The following is a 20203-nucleotide window of genomic DNA, read 5'->3' on the forward strand; positions in this document are numbered from 1 at the left end:
CCCGTGCTCCGCTCTCGCTGTCTGCCCGCAAAAATAAACGTGCTGATCGACGTGATGAATAATTGAGAGACGGCAGTCGTGGGGCTGGGCCGTGTCCTTCTCAGGAACCGCGTGTCCCGTTTCATAAAGCTGCGCGGGCTCACTCCCTGGGAGGAACGAGGGCCGGGTTGCTCCTTACTCGTTAAAATAAAACCGGCCGATTGCACACGGCTGGCAGCAGGGGTTTCGTCGCTCCGGGTGAGGAGCGTGGTCCTGTGCAGCATCAAATCACGGGGGAGGTTTAGCTAACGAAAGCATTATCCCGGGAGCAGTGGTGGGCGGGCACTTCCTGAAATGGGGACAGAGGTGGCTTTCCGGTTCGGGGCCCAACCTGGAGTCCGTGTGATTTAGGGAAGCTCATGCACACAGGGACGCAACACGGAGGTCACCTCTGACCTGGAGGGACAGCCAATGCAGCAACGTCGCCCATTGTCTGCGGCCTGAGAATCCCATGTAAACGGAGAGGTGGGTGCATTTAAATGGCCTGTCCCCTCCCCAGCGGGGTTAGGACAGTGGGGGGACCTGAATTTCAGGGCCCAGGTCACACTGCACCGAAGGTGAGGGGCGAGTCCTGGGCCGAGTGCTGTACCGAGGCCCATGCAGAGGCCCTGGGACCTGGCCTTGGAAGTAGGAACATCCCTGATAACAAGCCACCCCCTCCAACAGGGAGGGCTTTTGTGCTGAAGCCCGTGGCTCCCCGAGTCCCACTCACTGATTGGCTCAGAAAACAGCGCCTCAAGTTCTGTGCTGGGGGCACTCGGTGGGTTTTGTCCTCCTACGTATGGTTCCACTGTTTCTGAAGCAGGAGCCGCTGTGTGGATACGTCACTGTGGGCCTGGGTGTCTAGTGGGAGGGGGAGGGCGGCTGGAATTGTCCACGACAGGCAGCCCCGTGGCCCAGCGTGCTGGGGGATTGGGATGCGGGTGGCCCACGGAGAGTGGCCCCATGAGCTTCCTGGCTCACCCAGTGTCGCGGTGGGCATGGGGCCAGGAGAGGAGGGCCCGCGCCCCGGAGTCTTCCCCTGCTCCGTGTCCTGTTCAAAGCGCGTCGCTGCTCCTCCACTTCTGGAGACAGGGTGGTGCTCACTCTCCTGCGGCTGGGGCTGGGGGAGGGGAGGAGAGATCAGTACTCAGCAGCCAGCCCCTCATACCGGGCTTCCCCAATCTCAGATCGGCTATATGGTAAGAAAAACAATTACATTGTTGCTGGTGTGCTGTGCACTTAGAGGTGTCATGGCTGACGGGGCTTTTCTCTTGTGGTTATTGCCGAAACAGCACAGAATAACACCATTGACACGGGCCCTGTGTTCTCAGGTATTGCAGGAAATCTAGAGACAGTCAAAGGTAGACAGGGGAGGGGCGCAGGTGGTATGCAGGTGGAAATACTGCATTGTTTCACACAGGGGACCGAGCGTCCTCCGGGTCCTGGACCCAGTCCCCCGGGGGCACCACAGAGGACCTGCGTTTGTCATTTCTCTCCCGTGTGACCTTCCAAGTGAGCGAGGTCTGTCTTCCTGTCACTCCGGGCTTCCTCCTGTCAGACGGTCAAATGTTAGAAGCTGCGGCTGATACTTCATGTTTGGAACAGCCCCAACCCACGGACGGGCCTGAGGCAGCCCTGTGCACAGCCTGCCCCTCCTGACTCGGAGACAGGCACGGTCAGCACCGAGAAGACAGCCGTGACGTCGTGAAGAGAGGAGCGCTGCCTTGAACCGAGTTGCGTTTCTGCTGTGTCATCATCCTCTGCCTGTGCTGTCCCCGCCCCAGCCCATGGGACCCCCCCCAGGCCGCTCTGTGCTGTCGCTGTGACCACTGACCGGGCCGACACTCGATTCCTTTCTGAACACACTTAGCCACACATTGGGCGGCGTGGCCGCCACCGCTCACGCAGGCAGGGGACAGAGCGGCTTGGGCTGTGCGTGTCAAGGGGGGAAGCAACAGTGGACGCAGGCTCTCTCGTTCTCCCTCAGCCTCCCGCTTTCTTAACGGCTTTCACGCATTTTCTTGATGAAACATCCATCACATGGTTGGTGGGAAACCTGCTCCGTCGCCGCAGAGGAGCTGGCGTCCCACAGATGCTTCTCGGGGGTCCCGAGTCCCTCCAGGGTGGTCACCGAGCCAGGAGGCCCCGCCGTCGGCTGTCTGTCCCCTGCCAGCCTTGATGGGGCTGTTATGCTGCCCTTTGTACCGGGAGACATCTAGCAGCTTGTCACAGCCTCGGGAGACTTTGAGGAAATGAAGTCTGACTGCCAGCTGGTGATTTTACCATCATCCCAGTGGGTTTGTGTTCTGCTCGATACATTGTAATTTTAACAGGGCAGCTTCAGAGTCCTATCCCGCACCTTTGTGAAAGGCGAAGTAAAGCAGGAAGAGGTCCATCTGCTCTTCTGCAGTGCGTCTGACCGCTGAGAAGCCCCGGAACTGGCCATGACTGCATCCCTCCTAATCTATGTATCCGACGTTGAAATTACACTCTTAGTTGTGTTTATTGGAAATGGTAAAATTATTAACTCTAATTAAGGCCGCCATTTAGTACCTCAAGATGATAGAAATGAGGATTTTCCAAAGTTAAGTAAGAGTTTTAATTTTGCAGTGTGCTTTAAAAAAGTACTTATTTCCAACACGATGTTTACTGATAAAGTTAGCTGTAGTTTCTTTGGCATGTCCTACGAAAGGCCAACATTGTCTCAAGAGGTTTTGGGTCACAGAGAAGTACAAAATTTAAGTCACTTTATTACTCGAGAGGGTGGCCAGTTGTATGTAGCATCTTATTTGTCTAAAACCTGACTTCCAAGTAAAACCGATGCGTTTTAAGCCACAAATGTCAGCCAACGATGAATTCTGCAGCGTGCAGGCCTCGGTTCCCACAGTTGTCCCAGAAGTCCCGGGAGGCGGGGCTTGTGCACAGTTGTTCTTCAACATTTGAAACGCTGTGCATTAGACTTTGCAATCTCTGCTTTGCTCTTCCCTGATGCAGTGCTGGCTGCTCGGCTCGCCTTGCCCGCCCCGGTCCCTCCGGCCTGTCTGCTGGGGGACCCTGTGATTTGTGGGTGCCGACCCGCCGAACCCTCCAGCGTCCGGCTCCGTCTGTGTGAACGGAGCCCCAGGTGCGCCCACCCCCCTCCCCCAACAGGTCTTTCCCGGGCACAGAGATTGCAGCCTGACTAGCGGACAACTGAGTGCACAGTCTCAGGTGGTGTGCGTGTTGCGTTCTGACCGTTGATGGCCTGGACGGCCACAGATGGGCCACAAGAGGCCTGGATCACTTCTCTTGCCCGGACGTCCCCACAGCACTTTCAGGCAGCCTCACCGGGCCCTGGGGAAGCCACCTGGTTCCCTCAGCCAGGAGCCCAGTGTCCTCCGGAGTCCGGCTCTCAGCCCATTGCCCTGCCTGTCGCGCAGGTGTGCCGAGGCACTCGGTGTTCCCGTGTCCCGCTGACAGACGTGGGTTGGCTCTCCACTCTCAGGCTCTCGCTGTTCTGTGGTTGCTTTGGTTCCATATTCGTGTATCTGGCGTCGTTAATTAATTATAGGTCCAAACGACTGGCCAGCGTTCCCTGCATCTTTCTGGGGTTGGATCTGTCCCAGACATCTAGACACAGGGGAACTGTCGTCCAGATGCCGCCCTGATCGGTCAGTCCGGCCGTCCTCCTGGTGGTGGCTGCGCCTGGCCCTCTGCTGCCTGTCTCAGTGCTGTGGCCACGTGGCCCCCACCCGTGCCGGGGCGCGCCCCCTCGTCTGGGGGGCCCAGGTGACGGATCTTCCAAGGGCGTCAACCCCTCCGTGCCGTCCCTCAGCCACCTGCATCGGTTAAAATCAGGGGTGCCCATGAGACAGTTGTGGATGCGGGTCTCACCCACACACACATGCACACGCATGAGCACCGTTCTCCTGCACACGCGCTGGGCGTCCGCGTCTCGGGGTCACCCGCACCCTTGTCTGCACAGCCCCTGCCCACGGTGTCTTCCTGGCAGCCAACCCAGGACCGGAACGTGTGTCTTGCCTCGGGTTTAATTTGCATGACTAATGCCGCTAAGCATCTTTTCATGTGCTAATTCATCACTTTTATGTCTTCTTCTGGGAAGTGTTTGTTCAAGTCTATTGCCCATTTTTATAGGGCTTTTTATCTTTTCATCATTTCCTTGTATACTCAGCCTATAAGTGTGCTGCCTATTTTCTCCTAGACTTAATTAATTTTCTTAATTAATTTTCCTAATGGTATCAATTTTCTTAACGGTACTACTTATGACAAGAGATTGTTAATTTTGAAGAAGCCCAGTTTATCATTGTTGGAAATGGCGCAGACAGCCACACAGCTTTCTTCCGGAAGCTTCCTGGTTTCCGGTCTCACGTTGAAGCCGCAATCCGTGTTGGGTGCGTGCGTGCGTGCGGGTGGAGCACACACAGACTGGGGATCGCTTCATGGACACGCTCCCGTTTGCAGTAACAGTCCTTAGCCCCCCCCCCCCACACACACACACACCACCTCAGTGCCTTGGTTCAAAAACAGAGAACAGGCCCTGGCTGGTGTGGCTCAGTGGATTGAGTGCCAGCCTGCAAACCAAAGGGTCACCGGTTCGATTCCCAGTCAGGGCCCATGCCTGGGTTGTGGGCCAGGTGCCCAGTGGGGGGCGTGTGAGAGGCAGCCACACATTGACGTTTCTCTCCCTGTCTTTCTCCCTTCTGTCTAAAAATAAACAAAATCTGCTGAATTGTCTCAGGTGGAGCTCAGTCTGTGTTTTGGAGGTTCTGTGTAGATTTTAGAATCGTCTCTGTTTCATCCAAAGGGCCTGCTGGCATTCGCAAGGAGTGATGCAGCTCCGGCAGGTGACTTAGGGAGCGTGGGCGTCCCAGGGCTGCGTCTGCGAGTCCGAGAGCCGGCCTCCCCACCTCCCCACCAGGTACCTAGGTCGCCTGAGCTTCTCTCAGCGGGGCTCCTGGTCCCGTGCAGGGCGCAGCACACAGCACACACGCATTGGGTCTCCTCTTGGATCGCTGGGGTTTTATACGCCATTACGAGAATGACTTACACTTTCATTTTGCAGTTACATTTAGAAAAACAGTTGATTTTAGCATATTGACCTTGTATTCTGCAGCATTGCTAGTTTGCATTACAATCCAAGTGGGTTTTGCTTTTACAGATTTTATGGGCTTTTCTTGTATGCAGTCATATTGTCTGTGAATAATGAGCTTTATGTTTTTTTCCATCCAAATGCCTTTACTTTTTTTTTTTTTAGATTTTATTTATTTATTTTGAGGGAGAGAAACATCAATGTGTGGTTGTTTCTCACACACCCCAACCATGGAGGGACCTGGCCTGCAACCGAGGCATGTGCCCCGACTGGGAATTGAACCAGTGACCCTTTGGTTCACAGGCCCACACTCAGTCCACTGAGCCACACCAGCCCGGCCTCAAAGGCCTCGTCCTGTCTGTGCCAGGGCGAACAGTGGAGGGAGGGCCTCTCGGCCTTCCCCTGGTGGGAGGAGCCGAGTGTTCACCGTGAGAAGCTCCTAAGTGCAGGCTAACCAATCACACCCCTCACCTCCCGGGCACCCCGTTCTGTCCCTGCATGGCTGAGATGTCATCGTGAAGGCGGTGGCTTTGTCCTGAGACTCTCCTCCCTCCAATGAGAACAGTGTTTATTCTACTTTATTTTGTTAATGTGGCATTTCACATGATTGGTATTTTAAGTGCTAAACCAAGCCTATATTCTGGGCCAAGTCCCATTTTTTTCCATGACATTTTACCCTCGTTTTAATATTGGTGTTTGACCTAATATTTTTAGGGATTGTTGTTATTTTTAGGACTTTTCAAGGATTATTTCCATGAGAAAATACTGGTCTGTGGTTTTACTGGAACAGCCATCAGATTCTGGGTATCCTGCGTTGGCCAGCCTCGTAGGATGAGTTTAAAGGGTCCCCCTCCTTCTGCGTTCCGAAACACTCCATGTGGATTGGTGTTGTCTTCTCGATGTTGGAGTTCGCCCACGAAGTCGTTGGCCTGAAGCCTCTGCGATGGGAAGGGTTTCGACTGTGAACTCAATCTCATTCATCGATATGTGGTTACTTTGATTTTCTACGTCACCTTGAGTCATCTGCAGTTGTGTGTTTGAAGCAGTTGTCCTGTTAGCTACTGTACCTAATTTGTTGGCGTAACATTGTTGCAATATCTCCCCTCCCTGCTGTCTCCCCGTGTCTGTAGGGATGGTTGTCATGTTGCTCTTCTGCCTGAAGTGGGAGCCCCTTAGCTCTGTTCTCCCTGGGCAGTATTGCTAGTGGTTTATTAATTTTATTCACGTTTCTAAAGAAACATTGTTTCACTGTGTTTATTTTCCTTGTTGTTTGCCCTTTACATTTTTTATTTACTTATCCTCTTATTTTTTGGGTTTTCTTTGTTACATTTATTTTGAGCTTCATTTGCTTCTCAAAGTGGGAATCGCAGGCTTAATTGGAAACCTTTCTTCTTTGCTGTTAAGAGTTAAAACTCTAAATTTGTCCGAACTGCCTTTTCTGCAACAGAGAATGTTAAGTTGTTTCCATCATTATTCATTTAAGAATGTTCTATATTCTTTAATCCAGGGGTTATTTAGAAGCATATATTTTGAATATTGGTGAGTTTATGAATTTGTCCTGGTATTAGTTTTTCATTTATTATTTTGTTAGAGAACAAACCCTTTGTTTGCATTCTTTGATGATTTCAGAGCTTATTTTCATGGGGCCCCTGCGGAGGCCGCTCTGCGGAGGCTGTGCGTGTAGGCTGTGCGTGTGCCCAGCAGGGCGAGTCTCAGGGTTCAGGGAAAGGTGGTGTGGACGCCAGGGAGTCCAGCTGACGCTGGTTCTCAGGTTCCCGTGTCTCTGCTGACCTGGGGGGTGGGGCTGCTCTGCTCGTTCTGCCTGAGATGAAGGGAGCGCTTCGAAAGTCTCCTATGCTAAGTGAAATAAGCCAGGCGGTGAGGGACAAATGCCATATGATCTCACCTTTAACTGGAACATAGTCAACAAAAGAAAAAAGCAAACGAAATATAACCAGAGACATTGAAATTAAGAACAATGTAACAATAGCCAGAGGGGAGTGGGGAGGGGACAGTGGGGAGAAGGGTTTACAGGAGCTACTATAAAGGACACATGGACAAAACCGCGGGGGAGGGAGGTGGGATTGGCTGAGGTGGGGTGGAGGGATGGGGAGAAAATGCAGACTACTGTAATTGAATAACAATAAAAATTTAAAAAAGAAAAAAGATAGAAAGAAAGTCTGCCCCTGCCTTGCGGGGTCTCCGTTTCTTCGGAGCTGTTGGTGTGGGCTTCCTGTGTCTGAAGCTCTGACACTGGTCAGGTGCCTGTGCACTTGGGGCCGTCTCTGCTTTTGAGCTTGTATCACCGTGGGGCGCCCTGTGGCTTTTAGTGCCGTTCGCCGTCTTTGAGTTCTGCTCCGACACTGGTACATGCCAGTGTCCACCCGACCCTCAGAGCTCACACGCCTCATTTTCACAGCTGTTTCCTTCGGACGTGCCTGCCCGCCTATGCTTACACTGTGTTTCTTGTAAACAGCACACGGTTGCTGCTTTTCTGCCCTGTCTCGGAGCCTCTGCTGCTGCTGGCCGCGTGGGCCCTGCTTGCATCCCCTGTGGCTGGGGCCCCCTCTGGGCACAGGTGTCACGAACGGGAAGCCCGAGTTCTCTCTCGACCCCTGCTGAGGAAGAGAACAAACTCACAGGGCTTTACTTTTCATGTACTTAGTTTTTCAGCTGCATGACGGTGCGATTGACCAGGACTTTTTCATGGGCAAAGATCTGAGATAGTTAAAGCTTTTAAGTCTTTTGCAGCGAGTGACGGATACCCTGTGGTTTGGCCCCAGCCCTCCGTCCTTTCCAGAGCATGCGGAAAACGCTGCAGGCGCCTGCGGGGCTGTCCGTGGCTCCTGGCTTCCTGAGGGGCTTCACCCAGCGCCCCGATGGCACCGGGTCTGCAGCTGCTGCCTGGGCTCCTGGAGCAGGGTAAGCAGCTCCTCAGGCTGCTGGTTATTTGCAACTTTGTACTTTAACTTCCGACCATGGGAACATCCAGGGCATCAGGTCAAAAGTTGCTGGACTTTATTTCATTAATGTCCTTTTTCCTGCAGTAATCTTACAGTTTTCACGTTTTCTCTCACCATTTATAACCCGAGTTTGGTCAAGGGGTTGTTTATTATTCTGTTGATAACTTGCCGAACAGAAAAGTTTATAAGTATCTTTAGGCTTTCTTTAATAGGGAATTAATAAATAGCATTAACTTCACCTTAGGAGGAAGTGGATACTTTCAGCATCCACTTTGCGGATTGGTAAGGATTTACAGTAAGTTTATCGTGGTGAAAGTGCGGACACTTAGACTAGATGTCCCTTCTGTACCTGCTAACCGAGACTTCCATGAGTCGCACCGCTCGCGCGCCCACTCAAACCCGTGCCCGCCTCCTGCCCACGCCCCCCTCGTGCCCGTGCACTCACGGCGCCTGCCAGCTGTGCCTGTGTCGGGAACAGGATCGACTTGGAAACATCTTGTCATGGGTTTTTTGTTAGCGACACCCTCCACTGGTGCAGGACGAAACTTCTGGCCAAAGTTAATGCTGGTGTGTGACCCAGCCGCTGGCTTTGGCCGGGTCTGCACTGGCTATTTTCTGAGGCCGCCTCCACCCAGAGAAAGCTGGCGGGGGAGGCGGCACCGTGGGCAGCGGGCAGTGACTCTGGGGCCGAGGTGGCAGTGACAACGTGCTCTGTGGGTCTGCGGTCACCACAGTGACACGCAGGGCCCGCGGTTCTTCTCCCACGTTCTTGGAAAGGAAGAACTCACGCTGGGGTCCCTCGGGGAGGTGGGACCGGTGGACGTCACAGCTTCTGACAAAGGCACTGCTGACGTCACCTGGTTTAACGACCCATTTCGGCAAAGCCTCTTCACTGTGATGTGCACGGGAGCATCGGCACTCGGTGGACGTAGTGTACGCGTTCCTCTGGAGCCCTGGACTTGGGGCGGCCACGTTGTGACTTTGTCCCTGGGCCGGTACCTGGGCGCTCCCTGGCGGGGACACAGCACCTGGGAGGTGTTTGTTCAGGTGACCCTCAGGCCCGGTCAGAAGCCTCTGCCTCCTACCACGTCGAGGCCGCCTCTCCTCAGGAGGTGAAGGGTGGTCAGGAGACTCCACAGGGGTCGGTGGTTAATCCGAGGAAGAAAATGAGCTTAAAATCAGGAGTTAGAGCCCCAAAAATAGACACTGCATGTTTCTCGTAGGAAAGTAGGATTTAAGGCCTCATTTGAGTGTTTTTATTTTTAAACCATGTACTTTTAAAAAGTCTATAGTCAAGTTAAGCATCAGGAAATGTGCCCCTCTTTTTTTACTTAGTATAAACTACACACACACACACACACACACACAACAATCCAATTAAAAAACGGGCAGAGGACCTGAATAGATATTTCTTCAAAGAGGACATGCAGATGGCCAACAGACATATGAAAAGATGCTCAGTGTCACTGATTATCAGAGAGATGCAAATTAAAACCACAATGAAATATCCCCTCACGCCTGCCAGGATGGCTGACGTCAATAAATCCACAAACAGCAAGTGCTGGCCAGGACGTGGAGAAGGGGCCTCCTGCACTGGTGGTGGGAGGGCGGACGGGTGCAGCCGCTGTGGGTGCCGAGTGGACGTGCCTCGCGAATAAAAACGGACCTGCCTGTGACCCAGAGATCGCGCTTCTGGGATGTACCTGAAGAAATCCAAACATTAAGTCCAAAGACTATACGCACCCCTGTGGTCATTGCAGCGTTGTTTATAATCCAGATATGGGGGCCCAAGTGCCCCCCAGTACATGCGTGGGTAGGACTACCGGGGACATTTACAGCATGGAATGCTAGTCGGCTGTGAAGAAGAAGACAGTTTCACCCTTTGCAATGGCGCCGATGGACCTAGAGAGCATTGTGCTAAGTGAAATAAGCCGGTCAGAGAAAGACAGACACCATAGGATTTCACGCATCTGTGGAATCTAATGAGCAAACTAGACAGACAGACAAACTAGAAACAGACCCTTAAATACAGAGAACAGACGGACAGCTGTCAGAGGGGAGGGTTTCGGGGGCGGGGTGAGGAAGGTGAAGGGATGAAGCCAAACAGCACAGACCAGACAGCAGTGTGGTGAGGGAGGGGGGTGGGAGAGGGAGGGGGGTGGAGGGGGTACATGGTGATGAAGGAGATGTGACTCGGGTGGTGAACACACCACACAATGTACTGTTGATGGGCCATAAAGTTGCCCCCCCAAAACCTATGTAATTCTATTAACCAATGTCACCCCAGTAAATTCAATAAAAAATTATAATGTGAGAAACACAAAATACTACTTAAGGGCATTTTAAATAGGATTATGTGTACGATGACTGATTTTTTTATCTCAGCCATAAACAGAACTTCTCTTCTGGTTTACATATCAATGATTAATGCAGTTTCAATTTTTATCGACTTATGAAATTGTTTCCCCCTTGCTTGCGGCTCGGTCAGGAATTATGTTTTCTGTGCTCCCGAAATGGTGTGTAGCCTGGTTTGGGCAACAGTTGCTCTTGTTCTATTTTAAGTAGGCATTATGTAGACTATTGATTTTTTCAATTTTTTAAATGGAAAGGAAGAGGCTATGCAGATTAGCTGTCCGACTTGTTCTGGTTTATTGATGAGAACGCGGGCAGTTCACTTGAAACGCTCGGGTGGGAGGCAGGGGTGCTCTCACACGTGTGTCCGGCTGGACAATTCCCGAACACGGGGATCTGTGGGAACCCCCTCTACACTCCGCCGCACCGTCTCCCAGGAGACGCTGGACTCCGGCGATGGGGTGAGGGGTGTGGAGCTGGGAGGGAGGAGGCTACTGGGTCTGCACAGGTGATGGGGTCTTCCAGTGGGCCATGGCAGGGGCTGTGCTGGGCGTCCTGGGCACCACGATGTGCTGATGGAGGAGGAGGTGCCCAGCCTGGCTTGGCTCTGAGAGCCAAGGTGCTGGATGTCCAGGAACGGGAAGGGACCGGGGACCTGTCCACAGCCAGTGTGGGTGGAGAACCCCCTGGAAGATCCCAGGGTGTCAGGCCACTCACGATGCGCAGGGCGCAGAGGGGAAACCAGCCATGGATGTGCCTAAATTAGAGGTCCAGATGCAGGACCTGACCCCAAAGAATGGCAACTGACTCTCTGAAAAGGGACCAACATCTTTACGTTTGAAGGACAGGAAGCACTGCTGAGAGAAGCGTGATCTCCTGCCCATGGCTGTGAGCACAGCTACCCGACACCCCGTGTGCTGGGCAGCAGCTGGACTTCTCACCGGCTGTGTGGGTGTTCTCGGTGGCAACACTGGGTCCATGGAGGGAACAGGTACCCTCGGGTCAGCTGGCAGGGAGCTCGAGGCTGACCCGCTTAGGAACCCCGGATGCCAGTGTGGTTGGTGCCTCTGGAAAGGGTCCCGGTCTGTCCATCTGGGCCACTGGGTGGGTTGCTGAGACCAGCGGTGGATGTGGGACAGTCGGTCAGTGTGACGGGATCGGTCTCAGCACTTCGAGGGGCTTGTCCCTCAGCATCGCCCAGTGACTCAGTTGTAATCAACTAAATCCTGGGATTACCCTTTAAACCCTTCATCTCATCAGATGTTTAGGTTTTCAGAATGCCCGAGTGATAAGCAGCAGCATCTACTTGTGCACAGATGCCGGCAACGTGGGGCGTCTCTGGAATGAGCAGGAAGGTTTTTAGTGCCGTTCCCATAGAGACCCCCCCATCTCTCCGTCATTGCCTGAAACTGTGCGTTAAAGCACCGGCTTCGCAAGAGAAACAGCCGTCCTCTGCTCCTGCGAGTAACCGGGCTCGGGAGGAGAGGGTGGGAGACGGTTAGAGCTGGAGCCCTCCTTCCCCGTTTTCTGTGGTGCGCTAAAACCGCAATCACTCGGCTCCGAAACTGGAAACTCAGTGATTATGTAGTCAAAGTAAGAAGCACCCCCCACCCCACCAAAGCGTTTCACCGTGGTTGCTAATGAATCAGCACGAAAGCCTTTCAAGTAAGCATCACCCCGCATGCCCATCAAAAACCTCACCACAGACGGTGTTCGGGCTGGAATCCCACCCAGCTCAGACGGCACAGGAAACCGGATTCCTGTATTTCTGTGACTCCCTTCAGGTGGTTTTCCAGTGGCAGACCCCCCCCACCCCCCACTGCCCCGCTGTCCTGCTGCGGTCCCCAGAGTCTCCGAGGGACGTCTGTGACATGACAAAGACAAGACGAGCCACATTCGAAGAATGGTGTCTAGCCCTCCCTTCCCAGGCCATGTGGGGCCACATGTCCCTTACGGCTGGGCCGCCTGTCCTGGCTTCTGTGTCTCCATGCCTTGGGATCGTCCTGAGAACTCCAGGTGACCGGTGTCCTCTGTCCACCTGTGGCCTTCACAGCTGCAGGCCCCACAGCCGGGGATCCAGGGAAATTCCTCTTCCCTGTTCCCGCGTTTCCAGCCCAGAGCTTGGCTCAGTCTTCTCAGTGGCTTTGGAAGCACCGTGCACTTTTGGAAGTGACTCATTTGGGGACAACTCAAACGCTCCACTTTGCCTCCACCTCCGTGTAAGGAGGAACCGCAGAGCTGGCAGATGAACCTGCGCCCCAGGAAACAAACAGCCCCAGAGGCGAAGACACCCCGGGCCGGTGCTGGAAGCTCAGCCGGTGCCGGGAGCACCGGTACCCTGCACCAGAACTGCTGTGGGAAGTTAGAGAAAACAGAACAGAACAGAACAGCGATTCTGGGCCCGGCGCCTGGGAAGGATGAGGCAGAGGCATGAGGGATCCGCGTTTCTGCCGAGCTCCCCCAGATGGTCGGGGACGGGGCCAACTGTGCAGCCAGGGCCCTGCACCCGATGTTCATTAATTCAGCGCATATTGTTTGGCGAGTCTGCTGGGGCCCCGCGCCGGGACGGGCGGGTGGCAGACGGCGGGGCGTGTCGGTGAAGGCCGGGCGGGATGTGAGCACAGCGGGCTCATCGCTATTTGGACAACTCCCCAGAGACGCGTCGCTCTTGCTGCACATTTCTTGTTTCTCCTCTTGCTGCGTGTAGAGAGACCTCAACCCCTGGCCTGCAGGCCACGTCTGCTCTCGTTTTGTTGGGCCAGCCCTGTGTTTAAAAAAAAAAGTGAGTCTCCAACACGAACACCGAACAATGAGCGAGCACCTGCTGTCTCAAACCGAGAAGCACCTGACCCTTTGTCCCGCGTTGCACAGGCCGCCCCAGGCCCGCCCCACCGGGCCCTGGTCACGAACCTGCGGGGTCTGCCGTCTCTCTGATGCCCTCACACTCTGACATGCTCGGAACGCTGGGTGTGCTCCTGGACACGGTCGCTTGTCTCTGTTGGTCTGAAACGTGGAGGCCCCGTGAAGGGGCCGGGTGTTGGTTCTGCTACTGAGATACGTGTTTGGGGGTCCACGGACGGGTGCCTTCTCCGGGGGGTCTGCAGAGGCAGGGAGGGAGCAGGGCCTGGACCTTGGGCCCACCTGCGTTGCCAAGTCCTTTCCGGAAGCACATTTATCATAAAGTTACTCCCACGGGAGAGCTGGGAGGCCAAGCAACAGCCCCGGGGCGTCCCCCTCCAGGCCTACAGGGGGCTTGTGGGCGAGTCCAGGCCATCTGCTGAGTCGGCTTCGCTGCCCCTCAGGGTCTTTGTTAAGGTCTTAGCTTCTCCTGCCAGCCCTTCTGCCTGCATTCAGGTACTTCCTGTGGCAGGTGTAGCAGATGTGGCATCTGTGTGGCGCTCAGGGGCCGAGGCAGCCCGTGTGCAGGGCCCAGCGAACACCCCGTCAGGGCACCGTCTTCGGCACCCGCTGAGCCTGGGCTGCCCATTAGGTTCTGGGGCAGGAGCTCTCAGAGGATGAAGGGACCGTCTCGCTGACCAACACGCAGGCCCTCTGGCGTCACGGGTTCCCTCCTGTGGAGGGTGGGGGTGCCCCGCCCCGCATCATTATCCCCCACCCCCCGCCCCAGGAGAAGACTGGGAAGAGTCTCGAAGTGCGTCTGGTACACAGTGTTGTGTCTTTGTCCCAGGACACAGGGTGACCCAGGACCCACGTCAGGGTCGAAGGCAGGGAAGGTGGGTTTGGCCAGAGGTTTCAGGAAGGACCACGTCGAGGTTGCAGACACACGTTGTTTGGTCCACACAGGTGTTTGGAAGTTGGGGTGCAGGTGGGCTGCTTGCTCACGGGGAAGACTGGGAGATCTCTCCTAAGACTCGGCACGTCAGGGTCTTTTGGAAAGAGAGTGTGGCGGCCCTGGGGTCAGGGCTCCGCCGGGAGGGGGTGTCTGGCCGAGTGTGGCAGGCACACCCTCTGGTCCTCACCCCTCCCTGTGGTTTTGATTCTGGGCTTGTTCCAGATCATTCCACACAGGCAGGCAGTCTGAGGCCCCCTCTCCTCCGTGTGGTTTAAGGGTTTCACCTGAACCATTGCTTACCTGCGTGGAAATGGGGTGTGGGGGACTCCAGTACTTTTCCCCTCTGTCTCCTCAGCTGAAATCCTTCCTGTGGGTATAAATTCACAGTTTGCCACCAAACTGATTCATGCTTCTGAGCTGACAGTGGGTGTTTTACACACCTAGGTGTGAATTCCAGGCAGGTAACTATTCATAAACACGATTAGCATTTCCAAAGGTGTCAAAATCACTCCATTCATTGTGATAAAAAGCAACTTTTAAACACACAGTTAAGCAGAATAATAAGTGTTATGAGCAGCTGATGTCTCACTGAAGCCTGTGATTTATCACCAGCCAGGGTGCCAATCATACTTAATTTCCAGAAGCCACCTGGGAGCACGGGGTCCTGAACCCCAGGGCTCAGGCTCAGCGCTGAGTCACAGCCTTTGCTGCAGCAAACCAGTCAAGTGCGCCTGCACCTGCCCCGCCTCACAGATGTCAAGTTCAGGGCAAACAGGGCGTAATTAACGAGTCACTGGCCCGGTGTGACACAGCTGCATGTGTACACACATGTATTTACCCCGCATTCGCATGTACACACACTCACCCCGGTTAGCCACAGCTTATCCCGCCTCTCGTGTGTTTACACGGGTTGTGACCACCATTCCCGCAAAGAAATTCTGGTTATTTCAGCACTTGATCCGCTGCGAGTTCCCAGATTTCATCTGTGCAACCAGAGCCGCCTCTTTGCTTCAGGGCTGTGACCCTGGACGTCGCCTGGGCGGCCGCACCCAAACAGCACAGTGCCCGTCCCCACCCCGGGGCGGGGGTCGCTGGAATTCTCTCGGAAGAAAACCTTCCCACACCCTCTCCCGCCCCAGGCAGCCGGACCTCCCAGGCTGTGTTCTGGCGCCTGCCCTGCCTTTGGGGGTGACCCCACTCTTGTCCCCTGAGAGACGCCTCTCCTTCGCTCCAGCACCCTGGACAGGAGTGTCTCTGCTCAGAACGCTTCCCAGAACGCCAAGGGGATGGTTTGTGATTCATCGTAGAATAAAATGTCGTCTCCGCACCCAACGAGCCCTGGGTGCCCCGTGCCAGGGTGTGCTCGCTGGGGGCCCGCCCCTCCCCCCAGAACCACAGGTGGGCTCGCCAGCCTTGCCTCCGGCAGAGCCGCTCTCCCTGCTCCCGAGTGTCCGTGCGTCAGCCCTCCCCCTGACGTCATTCGCCATGTCAGAAGTGAAGTGAGATTTTCTTCTTTTTAAACACATTTGTTCATCCATCAGTGTGTGGATGTTGCAGAGAGGTGTATGCGAAGTGTAGGGGGAAGTGTCTTCTCTCTGTTCCCCGGTCCCAAGTGCCCGGCTCTCCCCGGAGACACACACCCTCCCGTCCTGTCTTCCCTTCCATGCTCCTCCGTGCTCCCGAGTGTGTTTACAGGTGTGTTTCCGGTGTCTGTACGAAAGGTGTCATGCCTTCCACACACTGTCACACCTTGTCTTTGTAGCTAGAGAGCTTTTCGGTCTCATGACTCAGTCCCCAGGAGTGGCTGCACCCCACCGACCCCAGGCCGGTGACAGGCAGGTGCGCTTGGAGGAGTCAGCTGCAGCCCTTCCCCTCCACAGAACCTGTTCAATTTCTTAAACTGTGTTGAGATCAATGCATTATCCCTTATGTACCGACTGTCAATGCCAGCTTTAAAAACAGGGAGAATATCAGGTTCCGCTTTCTGGTTCCCTGAGGATTGGGCCTGGGATTGGGTGGTACGCTGTGACCCGCCTCCGCGTCTCCCCGGGGGAGTTTCCCACCTCATCTGTGTCTCAGCCTCTTTATCCACAAGGGGAGGGAACAGAAGCCCCTCGGTGGCTGGCGTGAGGACGGAGGGGATCAGGGCCGACGCACGTGACCGGCACTCGTCTGAGCAGGCTGTCGGGAGATCCCTGTGCCGTTCTTGTCCTCGTCATCGGGACCTTGTCTCTGTAGAAGACATTCAGACCCGATGATGCGATGGAGCTGTGGTAAAACTCCAGTGGGATCTGTGGCGGCAGGGACGGGGTGACGTGGACGTGGGGATGGCGGTGGCTCCCCCTCACAGGGTGCTGGGCTTGCGGGGCCCTCCTGTGGGAGGAGAAGCAGAGACAGGCCATCAGCCTCTGCATTTACAGAAATCTGTTTACTTGGTTCCTTGTCTGTTTTGGGAGATGCTGGGGATAGGAACATATCACAGAGCTGGTAGCTCATGTCAGTCTGTGCGAATTTGGAGATCGGGCCGGTTCTCCAAAGGGACTGAACTCATGAGGGCCCAGGTCACTCACTGTGTCCCCCGGGATGTCATCCGGAGGAGAGAGAGCCACAGTCTCCCTCCCGAGGAAGGCGCAGGAGCATGGCGCGTCACAGGGAGGGAGGTGACGTGTGGGCGGTGTTCTCAGCAGCAGGAGGTGACCGGCAGCAGGGGCCTTCCACGTCTGTGCTGTCGCAGACACAGCTGCCGGGGGACAGTGACCTCGCCCAGGCTCCCTGCAGGGTCCCCTCTCCTTCCCTGCCGCACACTTGCTACCTGTGTGGGGACGTGTGTGGCATCATCCAGACTCTGGGAGCCCAGCGTTTAGTCTGGCTCCGTCCCAGCAGGGACACAAGGTTCGCGGGCAAGGTGGACAGGCGGCGTCCCCGGGAGAGGAGCAGGTCATGAGTCAGAGGGTGGAGAAGGAAGACGGTGGGTGGGTCCTGCCTGAGTTCTGCTTGGTGGGGACACGCGGCTCACCGTTGTCCGAGTGCCACAGGGTCGTGGTGGCTTCCGCGCCGGGAGCTGGATACGTTCCGGAAGACTCCGGGTACAGACAGCGCCGCGGCCTGAAGCTTTTCCCCGTTTGTGACTGCTTCCCTACCCCCGACGTCTCTGACCTGCTCAAGGGCGTGGGTTTTTTTTTTGAGGGGGTTGGGGCGGGTTGTGGGTTTTAGCAACAACGTCTGTTCGAGAACAGAATTTGTTTCTCAACGTCGAAGTTGGAGGTGAGCGATGTGTTCTGTCCATCGCCCTTCTGAGCGAAGTGCCGGGGGTTCGTCTCTGAAAGGAGGACACTCGGCAGGTGGCTGCTCGTCTGCTGGGAACGAAGCTGAAGGAGCAGCATTTCTGGACTGGCCTTGCCCCACGCAGAGCAGCCTCAGCCCTGAGCGTCCGCCCGGCCCGCGCTCACGGACGCCCACACGCATGCCGTGTCGATGTGCATCAGTATTTCACGATCCGGGGTCTCAGTGGCACTGTCGGCACGTACTCGGCACAAGCCACAAACGGTCTCGGAGCAGAAACCAGGAACCGTTTAGAGCCTCTTTGGTCTCAGGGCCAAGGTCCAGCGTTTCTTTGAGCTCAGCTGGCATTAAGAAGAGACGGTCCAGTCTCCAGTCAGCACCAGACTGGGGGGCTGTTTAAGGGCAGCCAGGAGGAACGTGATGTGACTCCATTAAGCTCCAGCCACTAGATGCAAATGTCTGTGAGCCGAGAAAACTCCAAAGGGTATCCGCTTTTTCTTTGACTGAAAACATCCCCATGAATAGCGAATACTCTCGTTTTGAGCCCATGACATTTTGATCTGTGTTTGTCTTGCTTCGGTGGCTTCGTCTGCAATTATTTAGCTTAGCGATCCCGGGAGTGGGACCAGCTTTTATGTGGCCCTTCTCTCTGCGACGGGTGGCACCAGCGCTGCAAACCCAGGTCACGATTGTCTTAATTGCCTTCGTCATTTGTGAAATCAGTGCCCTACCTAGCACTGATGAAAAGCGAGCAACGTGGTTTTTAAACACAGTGTTCCTGGATGAGGTGTTTTTTCACCTCAGACTTTACGCAGTGTATGCCTGTGGGTGCGTGTCTTCCTCCTCTGTCAGGCAGGTTGCCCAACCTTTTCCAGCCTGTGACTCAGTGGGTCCAAGGGCAGGGCTGAAGTGGGTGTGTTGGCAAGCGTGCTCCCTTTCTATTCCTTCAAGCCTGGCACAGGTGATAACACGTCTGAAGTGAATGCCCACTGTGCGTCTGATCACGGCGATGCCTGGTCAGCATCATGGTGACTCTTCAAGGGGCTTCATCTGAGACCAGCGGCCCCGGCCGGGCACCTGAGGTCGAGCCCCTCACAGGTCGGCAGCCTTGTTTCCCCCCTTCTGCCTCCCAGTGACATAAAGTGTTTTTTTTTTTTAAGTGTTTACATTTCGTATACCTTCTCTTTCCCATCAAAAAAGATTCCTTTCACTTAGGATTTTGTGTGACTTACAGTTTTATGAAACAAAGAAAACCTGTGTTTTAAGGTGTCTCATTTTTCAAGTCTTAACTTCCTTGTACGTATCTTTTACAGATTAGGGTTTTCCTGAAGACAAAGCATCCTGTTCATCAGAGACTGGACGAGAGTGGTCCTTGCTGTGGGCAGTTAAAGATGGTATTGTCATGGAAACAGTTGGTCCTGCTCTCCCTCATTGGCTGCCTAGGAGGTAAGAAGGAGCTGTGTTCTGAGTCGAGGTTAGAACTGTACTTAAGTCATGTAGTCAATAATTTGAAATGTTGAAGTAATACTCTGCCAGGAGCAAAGAAAAACAATTTTTTTCCAGGAAAAAAAATTCAAATTCTCTCTTCTGCCTATCAGCTTCTCATTTCAGCTTCTAATTTTAGCACACTGTTTTATTTCCGTGGCAAATATAATGGCTCCTTGTATCACAGATGGCCCGTAGTGTATGACTACAACCGTTAATCAGAATGTGAGGGTATTAATTTATGACTTTTTTCCTGAAAGGAGCTAAAACTTACCTCTAGTGTAAAGGGAGCATATAAACGGTAAAGAATGCCCGTATTTTCATCTCTAACCTTGAGGACAATGCAGTTTTCCTTTAAGCAAATAACTTCTTTAAGGGAACAGAGATACGCACAGGCTTTCTTACTTGTTAATTTGGAAATTTTGAAGTTTAGAACAAAATGGAAAGAAAAAGGAATAATTTTCCAGACATCCACCATATGAAAAGCAGCTCTTATAAATAAATCATTTGATGTGTTTCCTTTTTGTTCATTTTGTTTTGTTTTCTGGAGGACTGTGTAAGAGAAGAATTTTTTAAAGTGGTTTTGGGTTTACTTTATTGTTTGTTTCTTTTTTTATTGTAAAAATTCTCCAGCATCTAAAAAGTTGGAAGAACACTACAATGAACACTCACACAAGCACCATCTAGATGGAACTGTTGTGCCATTTTACCCTATATGTTCTATTTGTGTACGTATGTGGATGCATTTTTTCCCATTGATTGACTGACTGACTGATGGGTGAAACTGTTTGAAAGAAAGACACAGAAGTCCTTACCTCTCACCCTTAAAAGTTTTAGCACTGGCTGGTGAGGCTCAGTGGATTGAGTGCCGGCCTGTGAACCAAAGGGTTGCCGGTTCGATGCCCAGTCAAGGCACATGCCTGGGTTGCAGGCCAGGTGCCCAGTAGGGGGCACAAGAGAGGCAACCACACATTGATGTTTCTCTCCCACTCTTCCTCCCCTCCTTCCCCCCTCTAAAAGTAAATAAAATCTTTAAAAAAAATTTCAGCACCCATCTCCCGAGAAGAACAACTTTCTACATAAACACAGTTTCCTCACAAAAAGGGAACCGACCGAACACTGCAGGTGTGTAGTGGGAGACATGTGTGGTCAGGTGAAACACGTTATCAGAAACGTGTGGCGGGGGGGTAGACTTTCGAGCCCTTATCTCAAACTGTA

General features: G+C 53.9%; 1 protein-coding gene across 1 annotated transcript in view; it reads left to right on the forward strand.

Moving 5' to 3' along the window:
• The window catches only part of CNTN3 (contactin 3), a 126881-nt gene that overhangs the window by 11501 nt on the left and 95177 nt on the right, over positions 1 to 20203 (forward strand). Inside the window, exon 2 of the mRNA XM_053929776.1 lies at positions 18814 to 18946. Coding sequence (XP_053785751.1) covers positions 18892 to 18946 — 55 coding nt within the window. The 5' untranslated portion in view covers positions 18814 to 18891. The remainder of the gene's footprint in view (positions 1 to 18813; positions 18947 to 20203) is intronic.

This window comes from Desmodus rotundus, chromosome 8, assembly GCF_022682495.2.
Source record: "Desmodus rotundus isolate HL8 chromosome 8, HLdesRot8A.1, whole genome shotgun sequence".
NCBI classification, from domain to species: domain Eukaryota; kingdom Metazoa; phylum Chordata; class Mammalia; order Chiroptera; family Phyllostomidae; genus Desmodus; species Desmodus rotundus.